The sequence below is a fragment of the Opisthocomus hoazin genome, chromosome 7, assembly GCF_030867145.1.
Source record: "Opisthocomus hoazin isolate bOpiHoa1 chromosome 7, bOpiHoa1.hap1, whole genome shotgun sequence".
Lineage (NCBI taxonomy): Eukaryota > Metazoa > Chordata > Aves > Opisthocomiformes > Opisthocomidae > Opisthocomus > Opisthocomus hoazin.
This window is the reverse complement of record NC_134420.1, coordinates 73659940-73684315: the sequence shown is the minus strand read 5'-3', so window position 1 is coordinate 73684315 and position 24376 is coordinate 73659940. Positions and strand designations below refer to the sequence as shown.

At 47.6% G+C, this 24376-nt stretch overlaps 1 protein-coding gene across 1 annotated transcript in view; it reads right to left on the bottom strand.

The window, feature by feature from the left end:
• Window positions 1-9294: 9294 nt before the first annotated feature.
• The window catches only part of MDGA2 (MAM domain containing glycosylphosphatidylinositol anchor 2), a 436731-nt gene continuing 421649 nt past the window's right edge, over window positions 9295-24376 (bottom strand). The window contains exons 15-17 of the mRNA XM_075427304.1: window positions 23911-24041; window positions 17158-17263; window positions 9295-16102 (exon numbers count right to left, since the gene is read on the bottom strand). Of these exons, the coding sequence (XP_075283419.1) occupies window positions 16014-16102; window positions 17158-17263; window positions 23911-24041 (326 nt within the window). The 3' untranslated portion in view covers window positions 9295-16013. The remainder of the gene's footprint in view (window positions 16103-17157; window positions 17264-23910; window positions 24042-24376) is intronic.

Here is a 24376-nt window from a genome sequence, read left to right as displayed (position 1 = left end):
CAGACATAAGCTCTAATAAAGTTGTGCTGCACTATGTTTCCTAGACCTACGCTGGGTCAGGTCAGCAGTTTAGATCTCTCTGAAGCCTGCTGCCTGATGGATGTACCCTGAAGCTCCCAGGTCCCACAGATTGAGGCACATGAGTACATGGATGTGATCACTTCCAGGGGATTATTCTCTTGAGCAAAACTAAGCATATGCATAACTCCGGCAGAATTAAGAACTTCAGGTGTGTTTTCCAAGTTATTTCAAAGCAGGGCATAATGGGTGTTGGTGGGACTCCGAAGATTTGTCCAAAGCTGGAATAATCAGAATTGACATGAGTTTTTCATTGGATTAAAGCAACCAAGCTGAAAAAAAACCTAAGCAATACAGTCAGCGCGTGGAGGTGTGCCTGGAAAACTGATTAGCATACATTAAAAAAAAAGAGAAAATTTTCCACACATGGTTACTTGTGAAGTCTTGTCTCCTTTAAGGTTAATCAAAAGAACCAATAAATCTAATACATTCTGACTAATGTCTACAGCTCAAAGCAAAATGCAGAATTTAGTCTGGATCTCAATATGATTGTGTTCCTTAAGGGACTAAAATTAAAGTTTATTATAAAAATGAATACACCACTTAAAAAGTGAAATGGAACATGTACTTTTAGTAATGAAATTAAATTTCACTACATACAGCAACAGCAGAAGCAGAAAGATTAGTTGTTCAATTAATTTTTCATCTTAAATAAAAAAATATCTCTGTATTATAGACGAAATGCATTTAATATGCCAGCTAGGTATATATGTCCCAAATGTGAGAAAATTTTCATTAGGAAAGACAAAGATAGAAATTATAGTCTTCTGCATATCAGCAAAGGAAGAAATTGATTCAATTAATAAAACTGAAGGAAGATTTACTCAGGTACCAATTCTTCAGCCTTCTCTGAAGAGATTATCGTTGTCTCAAGGAGTATGTCCGTGAATCACGTAATCATCTTGAGAAACGAGCCAGATGTTGCGCTTTGCTGCGTAAACACGGCGAGGAGGGGCTCTGCGAGAGGCACAACGCACCGCGTTGTTGGCTCCGGGAGGAGGACAGGGCGCGCAGCTCTCCCCACTTCAGCTGCTGCGCGCAAGGGGACCCAGCCACGTTGGCTTTGGTGGCTCCGCTCTTCAGTGCCGCCAGTTGTGCGAGTTCTGCTGAACGGGCCAAACGCAATCAGGGGAAAAGCCACCATCTGGGCTCTTCTGGCCTCTCCACTGCAGAGACCGTGACGAGAAGCAGTACGGTACGAGACGAACGTGTTCATTAGAAGGAACTGGCTAGAGCTGTGTTTGCAGAGAGCACAGTCCTGCTGGCTTGGAGTGTGGCTGTACACCACAGAGCCCCTGAAGAGAACTGGGTTGGGCATAAAAGCCTGGCTAAACCTGCTGAAACTCCAGAAGTCGTTGGCACGCTTAGAAACTATCATCTGTGGTGTGAAAAGGCTGCAAGAGGTGGTGGTGGGGAAGTGTTTAGAACGTGCAGGCAATGCCAGGCTAAGTGAGAGCTGGAGAGAGGTTATTTCCATTGCAATTTTGGAATCTTGCACCAAAACCTCTACCAGATAAAGTCCTGAGCATTCAACCACAACACACTCACTGGACTGGGGCAGACGCTGACAGTCTTGTCCTGTCCTGGCTTAAGGTACGGGTTTGCAACCTCACCCCAGAGCCCCCTCTAGCCTCCTGCTGCTGCTGGTCCTCATTTCCCACAGGGAGTGAGGGCAGATTAGCCAGGAGGAGTGAGCCAGCACCAGTGCCAGTCAGCAGCCTGATGACCACATACCATCCTAGGACCCCACCACTGGCCAACCCTTTCTTTCCCTTCAGGGACACATCCTAATATCAACCCTAGTGCCTATCTCCAGACCCCTGTCCTAGCCCTCAGCTCCAGCATTCCAGCCAGCCTCCCCAGCTCAGCCAGACCTCTCACTTGTAGACACCCTGGACCATTCCTTGCAACATTCAGTCGTGTTGGGACAGATCTCATAGTCTCCATCTGCTCTGAAAACATCTCAGTGCCTTCAGCTTCCTTCTTCCCCAAGTTGCTTCAAGCTTCAATGTCACCCAAAGTCAAGTGGAGAGGCAGCAGCAGCAGTGCTGGAGAGAGTGGATGGGTAGACAAAGCATAATCTTTCAGGGAGTGAGTGGAGGAAGGAGGACGAACACAGCGATGGGACTACTCCCTATAAAGTTGACAGCCACTGCCATATTTATTTAGAGTGTTCCTACACTCAGCTTTGACCATGCTGCGATAAGACATACTGGTCAATAGATGACAGCAGCTCATGGAAACAGATTAATTGCAATCATAAATTCTCCATACAAGGCTACTTAAATATTGTTATCTCCAAAGCCAAATTCTGCCAACTGCTCTACAAACACCAGTCTTCTGTATCTTTCCATTCCCAGGGCAGCACGATGGATTTAAATCCTGGAAGTAGACACACAGAGAAGTCCTAGCTAAGCAGGGCCTCATTTTACAGGTCTGTAAAACACTGAGTTACCATCAGGAAGGTACCACACGTTGCCTGACACTGTTTCTGCCTTTACTCACATAGCAAATATAAAATCCTGCCTGACTACTCATTTGAAAAATACACTTCTGCTGTGAGGCTAGTGTCTACACTAAGAAAAAATTCATATGGTTTAAGTGCAGATGAAATTCTTACATCACCTGGATCATAACCTGAATGTCACAGACGATTAAACTTCATTGGAAACCCCTATATCCACTCTCATGGCAGTAAGTAAATGGAAATCTTTCACTCTTTGCAAAATGATAAGCTGTTCTGTGTCACAGAAGACTAACACGCCACGGATGCATGGGCAGGGAATTGAACAGATGACCCGTGCCAGACTGTCCTGTGGAGGAAGGCAGGAAAGAACAAAACAATCTCTGCTAGTTCCACGTGGTCAAAAATTCCTGCATGACCTGCAAATCTACCAGCTTACCCTATGAATGTGAAGAAGAACCAACCAGTAGGCATCCAGACAGCAGAGCCGCACCTATAACCCGCACAGCCACCCTGTCCATCTCCAGCAGCGGCAAATCTCTGCTGCTTCCACTTCACAGGATGCAAATACAGCCAGAACGAGTGTGAGCAGCTGTGTCTGGAGGTGAATTCCTTCCTGGCACCTGCAAGCAATTGCCTGAAGCCATGAGACATGGGATTTGATTGTAATCACAGTCTTCACGGGTTCCGAGTGTGCTTAGGGCAAGACAGGCTTTCCTCTTGAAAACGGTGAGTGGTGAGTGGGAGGTTGTGGAGAGTCACAGCCCCCAAAGCCAGAGGACCACAAAGGCTGACTGTGGCTGGATTTCTCTTTCCAGCATGAAGCCTGTCTTTTACGATGAAATCTCCTCTGGCACGCTCAAACCGGTGGTAAACTCACCATTTCTCCTAGCAGGCTGGTTCAGAATTTGCTTCTACGCACTGCTAGTAAATCATGTCCTGTTTCCAGGAATCATGGAACCAGTGCAGCTCCTCCGGAGGCAGAGCTGGTCCCGAAGGAGCCCGGGAGGGGTTGGATGCCCTACGCGGTACAGCAATAAACTTCCGCTGGTTTTCACTAGCACGGGCCTGACGTTTGCTGCTCGGTTATGGCAGTGCCCAATTTTCTAGGCTGGCTTTGTTCTCCTCCTCCAGTGACCACTTAATTTTCCAATCAAATACCAAAACTGTAAGGTTAATCACTTTTTTCAACGTGTTGATTTTACTAGGAAAGGGCTGTTGTAGCTAATAAAAGATTTTTGTGTGTGTGTTTTCCACTTTTCTTCTTTGTCTTCGTGTTCTGTGATTCTAAGCAGGAAACTGAGCCACCTTTTTGATAGACACTGAATCCATTTATGCAAAAGTGGGCATGTCTGCATTTCTTTTTTACAGGTAAAGTGGACTTGGTCTGATATTGAAACTCTCACACACATACCTGGAGTCATTTTAAAGTGAATGGCATAACTGTCACTAGCACTCAACCCTCACGATGTTGACACATGCAGGGATATGTGGTCCTGTAGCATCCAAAGCACTTTTTTTGCTGAAAACGGTGCTTTCACAGTCGGTTCGTGGTGTGCAAGCTTTCACATGTAGCTCAGGGATGGCTAAAAGACCTGTAGCCACCCACCAGCCCACACTGTATCCAGACCCACGGAGACAGTCCCCGCTTTGGAAAATTGTCTCTATCCACCAAGACTCAATGACAGGTAAAAATCACAGCATCCTCCTATTTCCCTGTATTTTTTGAAATATGACGAAGTCTTCATTATCCAGAGCCCAACCTAACACAGACAGATGCTGCCTCTCTTCCTGACAGCTCCCAAGTCCCGCAGAGCATTGCTATCATTATCACAATGTTGTTGTTACTGGTAACAGTTCTAATCCCAAATTTGCAGCCAGTGCTTCTATCAGGCAGCCTCATTATAGCCCATATCGAACAAATACCTGGGGACACCCGTTCCCCACCACGCAAAGGGATGCTGTCCCAGATGTTCCCTAGACTGAAGCAAAAGGAAAATGTCAGACTGCACTTTCAGCCAGTTATCCTGTCAAACAAGTCTCTTTAATTAAAAGGAGCTCTTGATTTCTTTTTTAATCAAATCAAATACTTTCTCTTCTTTCAAGTGGTCAATCTCCCCGGCATTAGCTCCATATTAGTATTCATCTGCGTTCAAACCCAGCAGGGAATGGGGCTTGCACTGAGAAGCCTCTTGCCCAGTAAGCAGCCAGACCCATAATGACGATTAGAAAGAAGTTCAGAGGCTATTTCAGCCTCAGTCAGTCTCTCTCAGTGCCTTCACACAGGATGAAATTACCACCTATTAGCAATTAAGACAATTTATTAGTAAGTTTTTGAACGTTTTGTCCTTTAAAGCAAAACAGGATTTGTATTTGTCTTATTTCTCACTTTCTGTAGGGAAAAGTGAGTCTAAGGCCATTGTTAACCCCTTGGCAGGGTCTCTCCAAGACTAATGAAATGAGGTGAAGGTGCAAGAGAGCATCGGTGATGTTTCACAAGGGAATCAGAAGAATAGCATCGAAGTAGAGTTGGCAGAGACGATAATGACCAGAGAATGAGGAAGGCATGCAGGGTAGAAACCCCTGACTTCTACCAGGCTTTCAGCAGCCTGAGGAGAGCTGCTGAAGAGGTTTCTACGTGTGAATGTCCTGGTCCAAGTCCTGGACTGCATTTGCAAGAGTTACTGTTTGCCTTTGCTCATTGAAAGCCAGGAAGGGGAGGATGCGCGTCCAGAGGAGGGCAACAAGGCTGGTGGAAGGGCTGGAAGGAATCTCCCGTGAGAAGCAGAACTTTGGGTTTGTCTAGTTTGGAGAAAAGGAGGCTGAGGGACAATCGCATTGCTCTCCACAGCTTCCTGAGCAGAGGACATGGAGAAAGAGGTGCTGAGCTCTTCTCACTGGAATCCAGGGACAGGACACGTGGGAACGGTTGAATGCTGCACCAGGGGAGGTTTAGACTGGACATGAGGAAGCATTTCTTTATGGAGAGGGTGGTCAGACAGTGGAACAGGCTTCCTAGGGAGGTGGTCGATGCCCCAAGCCTGGCAGTGTTGAAGAGGCATTTAGACTACGTCCTTAATAACATGCTTATCTTTTGGTCATCTCTGCAGTGGTCAGGCAGTTGGACTAGATGATTGTTGTAGGTTGTAGGTCCTTTCCAACTGAAAATATTCTATTCTATTCTATTCTATTCTATTCTATTCTATTTTATTCTATTCTATTCTATTCTATTCTATTCTATTCTATTCTAACCAAACAAATCAAAAAAACCCCACCAAACCCAAGAGACTCTCACCTGTCCGTGGTCACTGTTCCTTTATGTACCTCCTGCCTTAAGTCAGCTATTGCAGAATTGGACCTGCGGGTATTTTCAGGTCACTGCACAAACCTAACTTCCTCTCATTGGTTTTCTTCTGGCTGGATGTTCTGCTGGCCACTAAATCTTCTGCACGCTCGAGAGATATTCACTACAGCCTCACCGTCCCTGGGGAGCAGTAACAAAACATCCTTACCTGGTAGCTCGCTTCCAAAAAAATCCTCACCTTTAAATAAACAAATTGTCATTGTGATCTCAACTGCCCTTCAAGCCCATTTGAAATGGGAGGAAAATTTCAGGACTTATTAAAATGAAAGGACAGAGATACACAGAACGACTCACAGAAGGATTGTGTAAGCCTCGTTCCCTGAGGAGTTAGGCTGAAAATGTCAAGTATTACTGAGCACAAGCAGAACCACAGATTTTTTTCTGCATCCAGAATAAATTGGGATTTACATCCCTCATCAGAATGTCATTTTTAATAGCTTATTTTTTATTAATTTTCACCCTGTAATTAAGGAATATGAGGGAAGCATTGTGCTCTGGTGGGATTAGAGCAAATAATGGGGATTGTGAAAGACCTAGAGCCACTACAGTAATACTTTAATCCTTTCAAATACACCCCTGTCCTCCTGTCATTAAGAAAAAAGCAACATACTTAAATAACTCCAACAAGAATAAGAAGTATTCCCTAGGGAGACAGATCTGACAGTCCTGGCAGCTTGATGTGCTGTGCCACTCACGTCCAGGGCACTCATACACCAACTCCACAAAAATAAGCAACTCATTAGGAGCAGGCATTGACCTACACACGCAGCCTATCTTAAAGGCTAGGCTTGCCACTCGGTCCGAGCTGATTTTACTCTGAAACGGTCCTGTTCCCACACATCAAAACTTTCCGGAAACCAGAAGTCAGGTAAAATTTATCCTACAAACTTAGCAATGACTTTGGTAGGAAAACAATGCCAAAAACAAACATTTTTTGCATAGGTGTTTCTGTCAGTCTACCAACCTCTACAAACCTTTATGGAATCGGGTGGGATGGGGACAGTGAGGTTCAAGTGGTCCCTGAGACAGATTGAAGACAGGGTAGCAACTGCAGGCAGTGAAGCAGAGCACCTCCGTTGACAGTGGATAGCTGACTCAGCTGGGGTGTAAATACAACATATATAACACTTCTAACCATAATATATATAATACTGGCTGTGTCCATACTCCATGGTATGTGCCCTTGGATCTCCTCTTGGCCCAATGTGGAGCTAAGACATAATTGCCACCAGTGGAACAAGGAGCAGGTCAATGCGTTGACCATCAGTCTGAGTACGGAATATCCTAAGCATAGGATAAGGGCCTGTAGAAAGGTTTTGGGTTGTGAGACCCAATGGGATAATGGAATTTTTTTAACCTGAAAAATAAGAGTCCAGCATGTTTCTTTTTTCAAGCCGTGAATTTCAGTGTTAAGGTTTGTCTGTGGTGGAGGCCACCGGAGAGCACGACTTGTCTGGAAACTCTGAGCTGTACCTCGTGAATTAATTTGAACACTTGCTTAGAAGCTGACAGCTGACAGTCACAAATCTAATCAAGAAAATGATGGAGGCAACCGCCGTACCTGAAAAGGGCAAAGAAATGTCAGCATTTGCCAAATGTAACAAGAAACAAAGTATGCTTTTATTTAAGTAGATTGTAGTCTCATTTCACCTATAATAAAAATAGACTTCTGTTTCTGAAGGGTTGTAGAAAAGTTTATCTCCACACAGACCAACAAAAGACAGCCGCAGCAGGACCGGCAGGGGAGGCCACCCTCGTCAGTGCCGGTTTGCTCTTTGTCCATTCGTTTCTCCAGCAGCGGGCTGCGGACACACAACACAGCCAAATCAGAGCGCAGCACTCAACCCTTGAATTGCACCAAACACCAATCACCAGGGAAGTTAAATGATCTACTCAGGCCTTTTTCAAAATATTTAGCAGCTAGCCAATGAAAACCTGGAGCCTCCGTGTTCTTAAATGAGATAATACCGTACTTCAGGAATGGATAACTCTTCTAATTCTTCACCTTACGGTACTCTGGAGACCCCTTGATTAAAAGCATACATGACTGTGCTGTACATGCACAGAGCTGGAGATAACTCCTGGCTCCAATCTGCAGTCTTGATAGAAGAACTGGGCAAGAAATATAAATACCTAGGTCATGCCTGCAGCAGAGAATGGGCATCAACCTCACGACTGCTGAGGTCCAGACAGGCAACGTCCGCATTGGACCACATAGCCACTGCCCTTGACAAATCCAGATTTATGAAGCAATAAGAAGGACATGGATGTGTTGGAGTGAGTCCAGAGGAGGCCACGAAGATGATCAGAGGGCTGGAGTACCTCTCCTACGAGGACAGGCTGAGGGAGCTGGGGCTGTTCAGCCTGGAGAAGAGAAGGCTCCGGGGTGACCTTAGAGCAGCTGCCAGTGCCTGAAGGGGCCAACAGGAAGGATGGAGAGGGGCTTTTCACAAGGGTGGGTAGTGATAGGAGAAGGGGGAACAGCTCTAAAGTAAAAGAGGGCAGATTTAGATTAGATATTAGGAAGAAATTCTTCCCCATGAGGGTGGTGAGGCCCTGGCCCAGGTTGCCCAGAGAAGCTGTGGCTGTCCCCTCCCTGGCAGTGCTCAAGGCCAGGTTGGATGGAGCTCTGAGCACCCTGGGCTGGTGGAAGGGGTCCCTGCTGATGGCAGGGGGGCTGGAACCAGATGATCTTCAAGGTCCCTTCCAACACTTACCATTCTATGATTCTATGATAATAAGGTCCAGGCTGGATCTGGAGATGCAGTGCTACACTACACCATGACACAAAGGTAGAGACACACTGGATAGCTACACATGCACATCACATCTGTACCCCCATGGCTGGCGTGGGGAGAAGTGCTCTGAAATAGCCTGGTCGGGCACAGCACACACAGTTTCACGCAGGTTTCTCTTGCTCTGCTTCCCAGGGATAGTGTTTGGGCAGTACAGAAAGTCAAAGAAATGGACTTCAACCCTCATCCGTCCATACGGCGGGGTAAAACCTTGTTACTCTGTTGGCACCAAGGAAGGGAAGGGAAGTCCCCAGGAGAGAAAAGGGGGACATGGCCTCTTTGTGATCTTATCAAAACCTTTCAGTACCTAGCAAGCAGTGAAGGGATGGATGGATAGAGACAGTTCTTCTTTCTCACATCTCTCAGGAAGGCAGGGACACATCGAGCGAGAAGTATTGCTGACCAGCCCCCGTCCCTCCCACCTGCCCTCCACTCCTCGCTGCAGTGGATCTGGGGGGCAGGAGCAAAGGCAGCATGCAGCCAAAGAGGAAAAGACAGAAAATACTGCTGGCAATTGAAAAGGTAACCAAAAATACCAAGTGATTTTTTTTGTTTTCTTTATAAAATGTACATAAAGAACATATACCCTTTGAGGTAAAAGTGAGACCAATTTGTAATTCAACCAGATACATTAACAACAATGACAAAAAATAAATCTACAGTGGGTGTGCTAGTAAAATAAGAGACCAAGTTTTGGCTATATACAATATTTGATATCGTTAAAATGTAATAATCATTATATATACATTAAATACATACAATTACAGTTATTTATACAGTATTTACACACACAAACGCACAGATTTTTTCCCTTTGCAGTTGCTAGTGTGCAAGCAGAAGAGCATCTGATCTTTCCTGAGAAGGTGCTGAGGCTGCTAATTCTTACTCGCAGTAACATGTGTTTCTTCATTCTCTTTTGTGGTCATATCCGTCAAAAATAATTCAATAGATTTTACAGTCGCGGTTGTTCCAGTGTTCCTGTTTCTTCCCTATGGGCAGAGGACTGCAAGCCTCCAGCTTGCAGAAGGCGAAGACTTGTGGCATGCGAAGATACTGGATCCTGAGGAATCGGCGGTGACATTTCTCCAGTTGTGAGCCATGACCTTAGCCGTGACCAAAGCTACATCAATACTCATTTGTCCGAGCACTCGCCAACATTCAAGTCTCTTTCTCGATGGAAAAAAAATGACAGAGCATAGAAATGGAAGGAAATCAGTTGCAAGTCACCTGTCATAGGTCCTTGGTAGGCTCCGATAAGGCGACATTCCGCCTGATCATGTCATACAAAGAACAAGCCAGGAGAGACCATGTTAGGTGAGGCTACCAGGATGCGTGGAGACACATCTACAGAGGGAAACATCATCGTCCTATTTACATTTCAGTTTCTTGCCAGGTCTGTGACATAGATTTTACAATTAACGTACTAGGGTTGCTCTCAGTGAGTTACAAAATGGTCCGAGAGACCAGGAGCTCATTGCTGAACTCGGATGTTTTTGGGTGTTTGAGAAGCGGCACACAGGGAGGAGGGAATTACCCCCCACATGTGTAGTGTCACTGCGACTTGATCGGTCTGTTCTCACTTGAGTACTCTCATTATAACACAAATATTTCTCTGAGATATGGGTAAGATGATATTTTATTACAGTCTTAGTGCCATCGCTGAAACCTCTGAAAGTCTTGCTCAAGCACTCAAGTGTAAGTGGGATGACATCTCCACAGACTGTGGATGGAGTGTTCTGGGGAGAAAATACAACATCTTTCCTATAGCATAAAGCTCATAGTACAAGCTCCCTAATCTGACAGAAAGGAAAACTATCTCGTGTTTTTGTAAGTCACACCAGGATGTGCTATCCCAAGCATCCATGTAGTTGGGTTAACAATAGCTCCTATTTTTTAATTATATATTTTTTCTAACCCAGAGATACGAAAAGCGTAGCCTGGCCAAAAACAGCCAAAAAGGGGACCTGAAGGTGATCTAGGGGTACAGAGTGAGAGGAACTTAACACCAGAAAGGGAGGAAAATTAACTCTATCCCAGTCGAAACCAGGACACCTTCCTATGCCAGTGCATGCCTGGGTGTGTTTCTGTGCGATCTATAGGGCCACACTAGGGTCGGGGGTTTAGGGAAAGATGTCATAAAACTTCTGAAGACTGAAGGTCCCACGACTGCAGGACTGCATGAGCTGTGGGTCACTAAGCTCCTCTGCATGAAGGAAAACCAAATGGTCAGTATGTGCTGGTTTAATTCCTCCTGTGCTGCCGAGACTGACGCTGACACTGTGATGGGGCAGCCGTAAACGAGGGAGCACACTCCTCTGGTACTGCTTAGCTGGGGGAAAAAAAATCTGAAAAGTAATAATAAGCTTTTTTATAGATTTTTATAGTTTTATGGGAAAATACAAGAATTAATCCAGATGGCACCCAAACCTCTTTATTAGCATATATAGCCAAAGAGTGCTTATAACAGCAAACTGTATCTTTTTTATTGAGCTGCTCCAGAAAGCCATTCTTCTGATGGATCACCATTCTTCTCGGTGAGGAAGAGTTTCAATTATCCTTCGATACATGAAAAAACATTACTAGTGAGTAAAGCCTCCAAAAATAAAAGCAGGTAAGCCTCTTCCACTAAGAGTGGAAAAAAATTGGATCATTCTAAGCTATTCACTGCAAAGGGATTTCACTGCCCTTACAAGGGAGTAAAAGGGAAATCAAACTTGAATAAAAAGCTGATGTTTTAAGTGATTAACTCAGTTCTAAAGTTTGGGGATCCTAACTGCCCAAAAGCCGTTCACACTAAATGATGCTGTTTATGCTGGTGAATGCAGCAGAGGTGCAAGTGGTGGGTATCAAGAAGGAAACCGCTCCGGCACCGCGGAGGTCGGTACTTGTTCGTGGGGCTTGCAGCCGTTCAGGGACCGGCAGCTGCCACTCCATCTCATTGGGCTGAACCAGCAGTTCCTCTCCCAAATTAAGAGGAAAATTCACATTTCCAGGGACTTCTGTGGGCCTGACAGTAGCACACCTTTAGATAATAGCCTCCAAAAACTGGATATAAGATGAGCTCAGTGTAAGGATCATCCACTGCTTAAAGCCTTCATCACAGAAGCCATCGGGCTTGATGGGCTCTCAAGGAGCTGCTTCCTGCTGTCAAATCGTAATTGTGCAGCTATAGTATGATTTGTAATATGTTTGCCCCTATTTAGTTTATGCTCTTTTATCCCTTCTCGTGTCCCGTCCAAGATTCAAGCCTGGCTGGAGAAGTGTTGGGTTGGTAGCACAGTGAGATCAAAGTACTTCATAATTGCAAGTGAGATTTCACATTCAAACTACATGCTTTGTGAAAGAAATTAACTTGCATGGCTTCACTGGAGGCAATGAAAGGGGAATACTTTAATAATGCCCTTTTTCTCTCAGATCACCCTGAGAATGAATTAAAAAAATTGGGAAGTTTATCACGGGCTCCACCTATCTCTGCCTTGGGAACACCCCTCTAACCCCCACAGCCACCCCCACAGAAATCACGGTCGCTGATCCCAACGGCCAAGTGTTGTACTTGCTGCAAAGTCCAAACCTGCACAATTACGTATTTGATGGCCAATTTAAAAATACATCAGAAACATTATCAGGCTGGATACCCAAGGACTGAATCCTAGCATTTAGCAAATGTCACGGAAGAGCCGCCGGTTCAAACTCCCTTTGTCTGATTGTCAGTCGGAAAATTTTACAAATACTACATTCATTTTCCCACCAAAATGAAAAAGAAAAAAAAAAAATCAAGACTAGGAAACACATATCTCAGTTTGTGCTGCTTGCTCACGGCCCAGACAAAGTAAAATCCCGTTGCCTTTTCAGTGGCTTACGTTAGGAATGTAAATGACGGTAACACTATTCATAAATCAGCATCTGAAAGAGAAAACCAGCTTTTCTTAGCACCTTCTTCTGCACCCAAGCAGAATAAAACCAAAATAGGCATGGAAAATAAATTTCCTTTCACATAAAAACCTGGGCTTTTCAGGACAAACAGCTTATCCTGCCTCGAAAGAAGACAACTGTGGTCTTTGACTGTCAATCAGAAAACCCTTTATCAAATATTCAACATGGTTCTCGACTGAGGGAAAGAAAAATCAAAATACAAAGAGGAAATACAGATCTCAGCTCACAGTCTTAGCTTGGGATCTAAACAAGCACAATCTCCATTTCACTGTCTTCCAGCTGTCTCCATCGCAGCTGCCCGAGCACGAGAGGGGGTCGCAGCGTGCTTTCCCCTTCCAAATCTTCCCTTCCCGCGCAGCCCCACGGCTGGAGGTCTGCCCGGTGCTTCGAAGACTTTCTCCTGGCCTGCGCTGGTCGATGGGTGTCCAAATTTCAGTTTACTTTGAGTCTATTTTTGGAAGGGATAAATTCAAGGGAAAAACTGGAAAATATTTTAAAGGAAATGGAATGCTTCATATTTGACTTCAGAACAGATTGCCACTCTTTTTTTCCCCATATTCCCCATTTCATCTGATCAGGACAGTGAAATTGGGTGTTACAAAATACAGCAGAGCAAGGTTTGTCAACAGCTTAGCGTGGAGAAGGGAGAGCGTGCACGCCCGTCCCCAAGCAGCGGGGACCCCGTGCAGCGCCCGCCGCAGCTCCAGCCCTGCTCCAGCCCACAGCATCGCTACAGCTGCTGCCCAGACCAGAAAATGAGAAAAAAAGGAGTCACCCAGGTCGCACGATGGTCAGGGCCAGAATAGGAAAATTAACAGGAGATTCTGCTGCAAGAACCCTGCGCATCCCCTGCTGGCAGGGCTCCCGGCAGCCTCCGCAGTCACGTCAGCAGTGCCCTCAGAGCAGCCTCCTGGACGATCCCGCCGTCCCGAGTCTTCCACGAGAGGAGGACACATGCGAAGGTCTGCTTTCCACAGATCCTGAATGACGAGATGCATCGACCTCCTGCGCAGAACTCTGCGTCGGGGTCTCACCGCACCTGACCTGGTCCTCCGTCCACAATCAAAATCCAGCGCTTGCCAGCGGGAAATCTGTTTAGTTTTTTTTTTAAGGGTGTCAAAGCCCACAGTCCATCCAGACTCGGAGCTCCCACCGCCTTCCGAGCAGCCTTCCCGCTGCGGCGCAGGGGATGACGGACACGGCAAACTGCCTGCAAACCAAGGAGCTGACAGCATCCTCGGAAAGCTCCAGCCCCTGAGCATCACCAGTATGGACCATTAGATCTTCGGACAACACCAGTTTACCCAGGGGGGAAAAACCAAGCCGTCCCAGTGGCACCTGCCTGGGGCGCAGGGGCACGCTGCTCAACAAACACACGTACCACTTGGCGTACCTTACCTGGAAAGAGGCTTTATTGAACATAGCTGTAAAATTATCTCTTCAGTTGAATTACTGAATTCGCACAAACATTTCTCTACAGAATAAAAAAAAAAAAAAAAAAAAAAAAAAAAAAAAAAATCAAGCCTTGTCATTGTTTGACTGCGTCTTGTTGTGCTTTTTATACTCATGTTTGCAAATATTATACTCGTTTGTTTGTTTGTTTTCGTGTTTGGACTCCAATTACTTGCACATCAGGTTTTTTTTAATCCTAGGGTGTCGAGAGAACACATAATAATAATAATTATAATAATTATAATAATAATACTCTTTAGACAAAAGTCTTTTTTTTTTTTTGAAATGAAGTTAAAAGCTGAGATAATTTAAGGAAAAAGGTCTTCAAATTGTCATAACCAACCGTAAGGGAACTTTACAACGCAGCGGAAAACTGGCTGGCTAACGGTACGTGTTCGGGTAGCTCAAACCCCTTCGTACAGCTTTTATTTTTTTGTTGTTGTTGTAAAAGCGGATTTTTTTTTTTTTTTTTTTAAATTTCACTACAATAACAAAATAATCTTTCGCGACCTGCACAGAGTCTGGCTCCGGGGCAGAGGCACGGCCCGCTCGGTGCTTCGCCGGGCTCGCAGCGAGCTCGGCGGTTTGCTCGGCGCCTCGGTACGCGCTGCCGTCCCCCCGCGCATGCCTCCCCGTCCCGCTAGCGCTGGGGCCGGCTGCCTTGCGAGTGGAGGTTAGAGTAAGAAAAACCACTCCTGTGTTTGACCACCTTCTAAGTGTATCTCAACCACCTTTCCCTCTGGTTGACCCACCGGATAACCTGAAAAAACAACAACGACAACAACAGAGAGCGCTGCTCCCACTTCCAGGACCAACGGAAGCTGTTTTCTAATGGGTAAGAAGCTGAAAGGCCATGGCTGTCTGAAAGGTTGAGCGACAAATATCTCCTCCGAAAGGGCTTACGCAGCAGCTTAGGTCCGTCCACCTCCAGCCGCGGCTTCGTCTCCTTGCCTGCAGCCTGCGCACCCAGGCTCCGTCGCTTGTTTAGAAAAGAGTTTGCGCAAACCACATTTCAGCAGTGCAAGCTTCTGTGTTGAGATTCTTATTATCGTTTTATTTCGTCTTAAATCAGGCTTGTTTCATTGAAGGCACTTGGTTTCCATGGCAATTTATAAAAGACGGTGGTTTGGTTTCTTCACTTCCTTGGAACAGATGACTCAGTCGGGGAGGGGAGAGGGGTGCTCGAGCGGCCGCAAGCAAACTCCGATAGCCTGTGTCATGTGTAAGCCCAGGTCGCGCAGCCTGGATAGTAATGCATGCAAAAGGAGACAGCATACAGTTATCAAGCATAGCCGTGAGAAATGAAACATAGACGTCTCAGAACAGCTCTGATCCAGGGTTATTCTCTATGGGAGGTGACAGCCAAAGTAGAAAGGGCCTATAATTATTGAACTCTATACTAAAAACCTTCTTGAAGGGAAAATGAATGCCAGCTCTTCACATACCCTGTTTACAGTGAGGTGTTTCTCTTTCTCTCTCTGTTTTTATTTCCTCTCTCTCTCCTTCCTTTTTTTTTTTTTTTTTGGCAGGCCATTAGGTTTCCATGGTAACAAGCAAACTATTCATTTGAAACAAAACCAGCCATGACTTTGTGCTTTGACAAGGGTTTCTATAGCTCTTTTCCAAGAGTTCAACCAGACGATGCTGTATTCATTATTGACCACAAAAGCACCTGAAGGTCTCTTCCTCACTTAGGCCAGATCTCGTTCTCACACGTGGTTCATAGTGAGTTACGCTCCCGTGATGCCTTTTATGTCCCCAGTGCTTTTTAAATTGTTTTTATTATTATTTATTTATGTATTTATTTAACTTTTGAGTCAGTCAGTGGAGGAATCTTTGGTAGTTTGTTTTTAAATGTCCGTTTTACAAAGACTCTTTCTTCATGCCAGTGCCTGGTGAATCTTTTGTAGCCTCTGCCAGGATAAGGTCACCTCTGATGACTTAAGACAGACATGAGGATGATAACTGGGATAAGTCGTATATGTGCTAATGTCCCAACAGCACCTGATCGTAAATCTACAAAAAGGGGGGAAAAAAGTAGAATTAAAGAGCTGCCCAGACACAGTCAGCATTGCTACAAGGCTCAGACGATAAAGGGCTCAGCCACCATAACCTGTCCCGCACACCAGCGCGGAGGCAGCCGGGGGGGACAACGGGGTGGTGCTCCCCCGGGCTGCCTCCGCTTGTCACACCGCGTGCCACCGACAGTCCCTGGCAGAGCCCTGGTCTCTGTTGGGACAGCGCTCTGCAAGGTCACCTCCTACAAAGAGGGGACGAGGACAGCGGTCACCAACAGAATGAGGCAGGAGACGTTGGGATAAAACCCCCCCCTGGCTATGTAGTTAAGGTCTGTATTGCAATGCACACATGGGGGAGGGGGGGTGAGACAAGGCCCACAGGGAATCACAGAATCACAGAATGTTCAGGGTTGGAAGGGACCTCTGTGGGTCACCCAGCCCAACCCCCTGCCCAAGCAGGGTCACCCAGAGCAGGCTGCACAGCACCGCGGCCAGGCGGGGCTGGAATATCTCCAGAGAAGGAGACTCCACAGCCTCCCTGGGCAGCCTGGGCCAGGGCTCTGTCACCCTCAGAGGGAAGAAGTTCTTCCTCGGGTTCAGCTGGAGCTTCCTCTGCTTCAGTTTGTGCCCATTGCCCCTTGTCCTGTCGCTGGGCACTACTGAAAAGAGCTTGGCCCCATCCTCCTACAACACCGCTATTCACTAATTTCATGTTGTCTGGACCCCCTGAACTTTTTTTAATGTTGCTTTACCTGTCTGCCCGTCTCGAACCACCCAGCCCAGCCCCACCACGGAGTGCAGCCCGCTGCTCTCGCCTCTGCCCAACGCCCGCCAGCCTTTCGCTCGCATCTCTGCTAAACCAGCATCTTCCTATCTGAACAAAGATGTTTTGACTCCAGAGCTTGCTTCCAGGGAAAACATTTCACTTTCAGCCTCTCCAGCTGTACCGAACAATACACTGTTCTCCCAGAGGAAATCCGTTTGAGAAGGTGTCTCCAATTTATAACTACGAGAAGCAATTTGCTCTCCCCCACATGTGGAAGAGCCACTTACTGTTGGCCGGCTGGTCTGACTTCATACACTCTCCTTCCACGATCGATACATCGTCAATAGCAATATCCCCTTCGATGCCAGGCCCCCGGATCCCTTCAAATATGAGCTGCCAAAAAAACAAAGAAGCAGAAGATCAGAGGGTGACAAGCGGAAAACGTCCAGCTGCGTTTTGCAGGGCATCGAACTACATCACTGGGCTTGGAGTAGATCACAAACACTTTCCATGGTGCAAATACATGCAAGCGAGTTCACACGTCCTTGTAAGGTGCACACAGAGGATCTGCGAGCCGTGGAGGCTTTTACTCTTCAGAATGGGCTGAAAAATATTGGAGCTGCCAGTCTTCTGCCTAGTTGTCTACCTGGTGTCTCCAGGTCATCTTCACCACCATGCCAACTGCAACGTGTGCACTTAGTTAAGGATAACATTCCTGGAGCAAAGAGCAGGATTAAAAGGAGGAAAAAGAGATTCGGGGTGTTTCTCCCAGAATCTCCTGGCACCTGAAGCGAGTGGCAGAGGCACAGCTTGAAGAACAGCATCTGCAACGTGTTGAAGGACTGAGCATCCACTCGACCACACATGGCATGAAAACGCACAGCAGCCAGAAAAACTCCACGGTAAAATGAGGTTTCTGGCTGTTGAACGTGGCCCAACCAGTTCCTCCCACACCATCTCCCACACTGGGCTCCCTCGATTGGACCTTGCTGGCACTTCTTTGCAGGCAGGATGACAGGAGCTGACCCCCTGCAACCCTCCCCTGACCCATGAAAGCTTGGGAGAAACCTCTCCGGAGCCGGGTTGGTGTCCCTTCACCCACAACGCAAAGCTGTATTTATCTCCAGGGCTCAGGAAGGGACTACCTTTGATTTGGGTCCCCTGAGGTCCCACAGTGATCTCCTGCGACCGCCTCCGTGGATTTTAACCTTCCAGATCTGCTGCCTTGGCAGGAAGTGATGACAGTGATAGCCCTGCTTCTCTCCTGCCCTTTGGAGTGGCTCATCGTCATGTCTAGAAGCTTTGATCCCTTCTAGGCACGGCTGCGTATTTATCAGAGGACATTGTGATGTGTTTTATCACGGAGAGGGTCAGGGTAGAGATTTTATTCCTCTTTAAGGCTTTAACCTCTGCTAAATGGATGCCTGTGACTTCAAGGTCCTATTAATCACTTTCTGTCAAATATTCCTAGTCTGACACCCCTGCTGCTACACCTGGGAAGGGAAACAGTGCCTGTGCGGAGATGGGTGGCGTGTTGCAAGCTCAGTAATATTATTTGCCATAATGTCTGTTATTAGCTATGGATTCCTATTGTATTCAAGAAACAAAGTTTTCCTCTCTCTTCCCCAAACCCGACGTGACGCTCTCCCGCCATACCGCTGCTTAATTAGCTTTGCAGAAGAGTGGGCTCATTCTGTGTCGCAAGAAATGTATTCACTAGAAAACTTCAAAGCCTTTCTAAAGAGATGAAGGAATTCTGTAAGGAATATATTTCCCGAGCAGCGCCATTTGCACAGCTATCTCTCCTTCCCCCTCCCCGCCCCCCCCCAAGTCCTTTGAAATATTTTTGGTTAACTTAGATGACAACTTTTAAACTCTAATTTGCAACAATATATGCATGAAATTCAATGAATTTTATAAGGGCATGCTGTGGCACTAATGGAGACATTAACTCTTGGGGGTAGAGTCAATTTGAAAAAAAAAATTTTAATTCCATCTGAAGCAAAATACTCATCTGGGAGATGTCCGGGGCGCTCGGATGGGCTCTCCCTGTCGTCACTTATTTCAGCAGGACACAGATCCGAGCCCCTTCTTTTGGCAGCTTCAGACATTTCTTTGCTCATTAACACAGTTCAGGCAGAGCTGCTCATTTGAAAGGAACACCTTCCATTGTAAGTGATGAGTAAACACTCAGGGCCGTGGAAGTCGACCCTGTAAATCACAGGGGTCCGGCAGCCCATCCAGCCGGATGAGCATCACCCAAGGACCGCACCATGACGGCACACGATGCCACCAGACTTCACATCGCACACGCAACTCCCCACTCTGCCTTTCCACGGGGGGCACGTCCCTCGAGCTCGGCCACCGACACGTCTCGTCCTTTCGCTGAGCGGAGATCGAGAGCAGCCCTGCTGAGAGGGACTTGGGGGTGCTGATAGACGAAAGGCTGGACATGAGCTGGCAATGTGCGCTGGCAGCCCAGAGGGCCAACCGTGTCCTGGGCTGCATAAGGAGAAGCGTGGCCAGCAGGTCGAGAGAGGTGATTCTGCCCCTCCACTCTGCTCTGGTGAGACCTCACCTGGAGTCCTGCGTTCAGCTCTGGAGCCCTCAGCACAAGAAGGACATGGAACTGTTGGAGCGGGTCCAAAGGAGGGCTACAAAAATGATCCGAGGGCTGGGGCACCTCTCCTATGAGGACAGACTGAGAGAGCTGGGCTTGTTCAGCCTGGAGAAGAGAAGGCTGCGGGGAGACCTGATTGCAGCCTTTCAGTACTTAAAGGGAGCCGATAGGAAAGATGAGGACAATCTTTTTAGTAGAGACAGCAGTGACAGGACGAGGGGTAATATCTGAAGGGTGGGTGTCAGGAGGATGGGGCCAAGCTCTTTTCAGTGGTGCCCAGCGACAGGACAAGGGGCAATGGGCACAAACTGAGGCACAGGAAGTTCCGTCTGAACAGGAGGAAGAACTTCTTCCCTCTGAGGGTGACGGAGCACTGGAACAGGCTGCCCAGGGAGGCTGTGGAGTCTCCTTCTCTGGAGATATTCAAGACCAGTCTGGACAAGGTCCTGTGCAGCCTACTGTAGGTGACCCTGCTTCGGCAGGAGTGTTGGACTAGATGACCCACAGAGGTCCCTTCCAACCCCTACTATTCTGTGATTCTGTGATTCTGTAATGGTTTTAAACTAAAACAGGGTAGGTTTAGGCTGGATAGAAGGAAGAAATTCTTTACAGTGAGGGTGGTGAAACACTGGAACGGGTTGCCCAGGGAGGTGGTGGAGGCCCCATCCCTGGGAACATTCAAGATCAGGTTGGACGGGGCTCTGAGCAACCTGATCTAGTTAGTGGTGTCCCTGCTCGCTGTGGGGGGGTTGGACTAGATGACCTCCAGGGGTCCCTTCCGACCCAAAACTTTCTATGATTCTATGATTCTATCCCCCACGGGTGCCCGACCCCGCAGCGGTCAGCTGGCAATGTATGGCGTCTATTTACAGCCGTCGCACGCGTCCTCAGCCGAGTGCCAAGGTCTGTGCTGGGAGCACCAGGCAGACGTGCAAGCCGTGCGCTTGGAGCAGGAGACTCCACTGGTGTTTTACTGAAGTGCGACGCTGCAGGTTAATTACCATAACAAGGTGGATATTAATGTAACAGGGAACTGTAATTGGGAAAACAGTAAGTTTTTTCCTTAATGTACCCTGTTGTCTGAAAACAGTGTCTCAAGTAATTACCCCTCTGACAATTTTTCGACTCCACCTCTGATGATGGGACGTATTCTGCTCGAAAGTGTCTTCTCTTCTCCCCCAAAGTACAGCTTGCCCTCCTGCTCCTTGGCAGCAGGCATACAGCCAGTCAACGGGAGCTTAAAGCCACATCTTTCCCGACAACGAAAAACACTGCTTCCAGACACAAAGCCTCTGCACAAACACAATGGCCAGCATTTAATTAAAACCCGCATTTGGCAGCGCGTTTTACGGGCCTCAGGGACGGGTTGCTGTGAGCCAGCTTGGCCACGCGCTGAGCTCGAACCGCTGTGCAGGAGGTGCCGGGTGACCAGAACCCCCTCTCTGATTTCAGACAGATTTTACCTCCCTGGCCAGCCCCCTAATAAGAAGAGAGGAGCCTCATCAATGTCCCCAGCCGGACAGCGTGATGACAAGGACATAGGCCCCTTACGCTCACTTTCAGGGGCTGGAAATCGCAGTGGTCCGGCAGGGTCCTTTATTTGCGGGCAGATCGGTCCCTTCCCTGCCAAAAATGTGTTGGACACAAGAAGGTGTCCTGGAAAGTGTAGCTGACAGCGGTGGCAGTGCCCCTGCTCAAATCTCAACTAAAAGTGACACCTTCCTAGACGCCTGTGTGCAAGGTGTCACTTCCACACGCTCTCTTTTCTTGTGTTTATTCTTTAATAATACATAACATGGGAACACCTTACTGAGATCGCTTTTATGCCGTGCTTTTTCTGATTCAAAGCGCCGTAGTCCTCTCAGTTCTTCATGACAGAAGCTTTGTTACATATCACGAGCACTGGGAAAATGTAACACAAATCTGGGATGCGCTTTTACCCATACAAATTAACCTACAAAAAGTTTTAATTTCTGTGTCGGTGTACTGCTTTACTGCCAAGATTCACTTCAATTCACTCTCCTTAAATTTAACCAGAAGGCTAACATTCTTTCCTACTTTGACTCCTAAATGGAAAATAAAGTTTGCTTGACGCAAGAGCTGCTAAAAAAGTAAATTAAAGTTCCAACCACTCTGACATTTGTTATATTTGTGCAGAGCTTCACAGCTTTACATCCATTTTATGCTGAAGCCCTTCAACACAGCCATGTAGAAGGTGAAAAACAGCGGGGTGGAGGAGCTTCCATCTCGTGCACCAGCCAGCAGCACCAGCGAACGTGGTTTTAAATCAGTGCTAGCGAGGTGCACCCGCAGCTGCCGTGACCGCTGTGACTCGACTGAAAGCAACAGGGCCCCGTGCCGGGGCCGATGCTCAGACCCCATGGTGGGAGCAGCAGCCTGGTGCCAGGAGCTGCTGGCTGTGGCCGCTGCCAACGCCTCAGCCTGGCTGCCCCCCCCGCCAGGCAGAGACCCCAGCGTGCCCTTCCACCCAGACCCACGCCTTCCTCTCCTTGCTGATGCGGTGACCCCAGGTCCGCACCCCATCACCCTCCGCCACTCCTCTGTACTGCTGGTGCCATATCCTTCGCGTGTCTCTGCCCGCAGCTGACGTCCTCGTCCTTCCCCTGCCTTTGCTAAAGCCCATCCCAGGTCTCGGGAATCCCACTTGGACACAACTGCAGCCACCTCTGCTTCAGCTCCCCCAGCCATCTCTTCTCTCCCTTTACCCATCACAGAATCACAGCATGTTCAGGGTTGGAAGGGACCTCTGTGGATCATCTAGTCCAATCCCCGGCCGAGGCAGGGTCACCCAGTCCATTTATTACATTCGGATATGAAATTATTTTTCTCTCCCTCACTGTTCAGACTTCTTGGGATTTATCCTGAATTCAGCAATGCAAAACTCACCCACTCTGATCAGCTCCCTTGTGCTTGGCTCTGTGCTCTGAGTGTACTTTAACACTTGAATCCCTCTTCACCGCACTCTTCCTCCCCAATTCTGCCGTTTTGTCCCACTCAAACATCACCTAATGCTGTATTTTGCACATCCCTCTCCTTCAATTTTCCTCCGATTTCGCCCCATGGAACGCTTCTGTGACCACGGATGCCAAACCGTTTCTCTCCTGCCGTTGCCTCTCAGGCGTGGAAACACAAACGAAGGCTCGGGATCAGTAACCACCCACAAAGTGAATCCCAGTCCGCCTTTTTCAGATTGCAGTTTTATAGAATCATAGAATCATAGAAAGTTTTGGGTTGGAAGGGACCCCCAGAGGTCATCTAGTCCAACCCCCCCGCAGCGAGTAGGGACACCGCTAACGAGATCAGGTTGCTCAGAGCCCCGTCCAACCTGGTCTGGAATGTTCCCAGGGATGGGGCCTCCACTACCTCTCTGGGCAACCCGTTCCAGTGTTTCACCACCCTCATTGTCAAGAATTTCTTCCTTCTATCCAGCCTAAACCTACCCTGTTTTAGTTTAAAACCATTACCCCTCATCCTGTCACTGCTGTCTCTACTAAACAGATTGTCCCCATCTTTCCTATAGGCTCCCTTTAAGTACTGAAAGGCTGCAATCAGGTCTCCCCGCAGCCTTCTCTTCTCCAGGCTGAACAAGTCTTGACTTGCACTGAATGACTCTTTTTTTTTTCCCCAAAGCCACTACCTTCCCCAGGGGACCTGGAGGTTACAGAGAGGGGACAGCAGAGAACATCGCACCACAGGGCACAGCTTGTGTCTCCCATCCTCCGCGATGTTACTCCCAGCCCCAAACACACAAGGGCTTGCTCTGAGGCTCAGCTGCCTCTTGGAGTCTGCTCCAGCTCCAGGCAGCTCCCAGCGTGAATGAGAGCTGCCCGTAACAGTCTGCCAGCATCTCACTGCCAAACCAAACACGGAGCCTGTGACAACCTGTCCTAACCTGCGTGCGCCTGGTGAAGGAGGCGTGTAGCTCTGCCGTACCCAGAGCTGGGTGCAGGCAGCACGGCTGCTTTGGGGCTTTTCAGCAAAGACTCGGAGAGCATTCCTTTTTTCTGCGGAAAATAGATGCATTACAAGAGACCTCTACCACAGTCACTACACCGTGGGCTCTAAATAATTTTCCACAGGAAGTAATTTTGTATTCCGGTTGCTAATCTGAAATAAAAAAACCCATTTTATATCGGCTAACAGCATCTTCTGAAAATTGAAAGACATTTCATCTTCAAGCAAATAGCTGCTGTTCTGCTATTAAAGTGTGCGTTATTAAGCTCTACGGTGCTCACCTAGTTAAAGCAAGGAAAGCAATTATCTGCCCATAAAGCAGCTTTCAGAGCTGCAATGAAGCTGTGAAATCCTGTGTCAGAAGGAAAGGGTCAGCGTACACAGCCCCCCCCCCCTCCAAAAACCGAATACTCCCGTTCCCGGTGGGCGATGCACAAGCCATTACCTGAAATGAGGTCGGGGGGTTTATGTTAACACGGGCTTGGTTCCAGTGCTGTCCCTTGTTTCCACTTGAAGACCACAATGGGTTCTCTATCGCGGTCTGACCTTTCAACCGCAGGTAAACGTTCAAGCTTCCTAGAAGAGAGGTGGAGAACTGGAGTTGGTTAGGCTCTCGGATGCTGGAGCTGGTCAGGCTCTCGGATGGGGCAGAGATGCTGGCCTGGGCACAGCAGCAGACCCCTCCTCACCCCCCTTCCCATTTTGCAGGGGCCTCCACTAGGTCTCTGCGGATGTGGAGAGTTTCCTGTGGGAAATTCAGAAACTTTGAAACTTGAGATGATGGGAACTGACAGCGGAGGTAAACCCAGGTGCCTGTGTGATTCTGAGATTCTGTGGGATTCTGTGATCCTGGGCAGACGGGCAAAAAGCAGCTTTCTGTGCTTTTGTGCAAATGAGGCATTTATAATCTC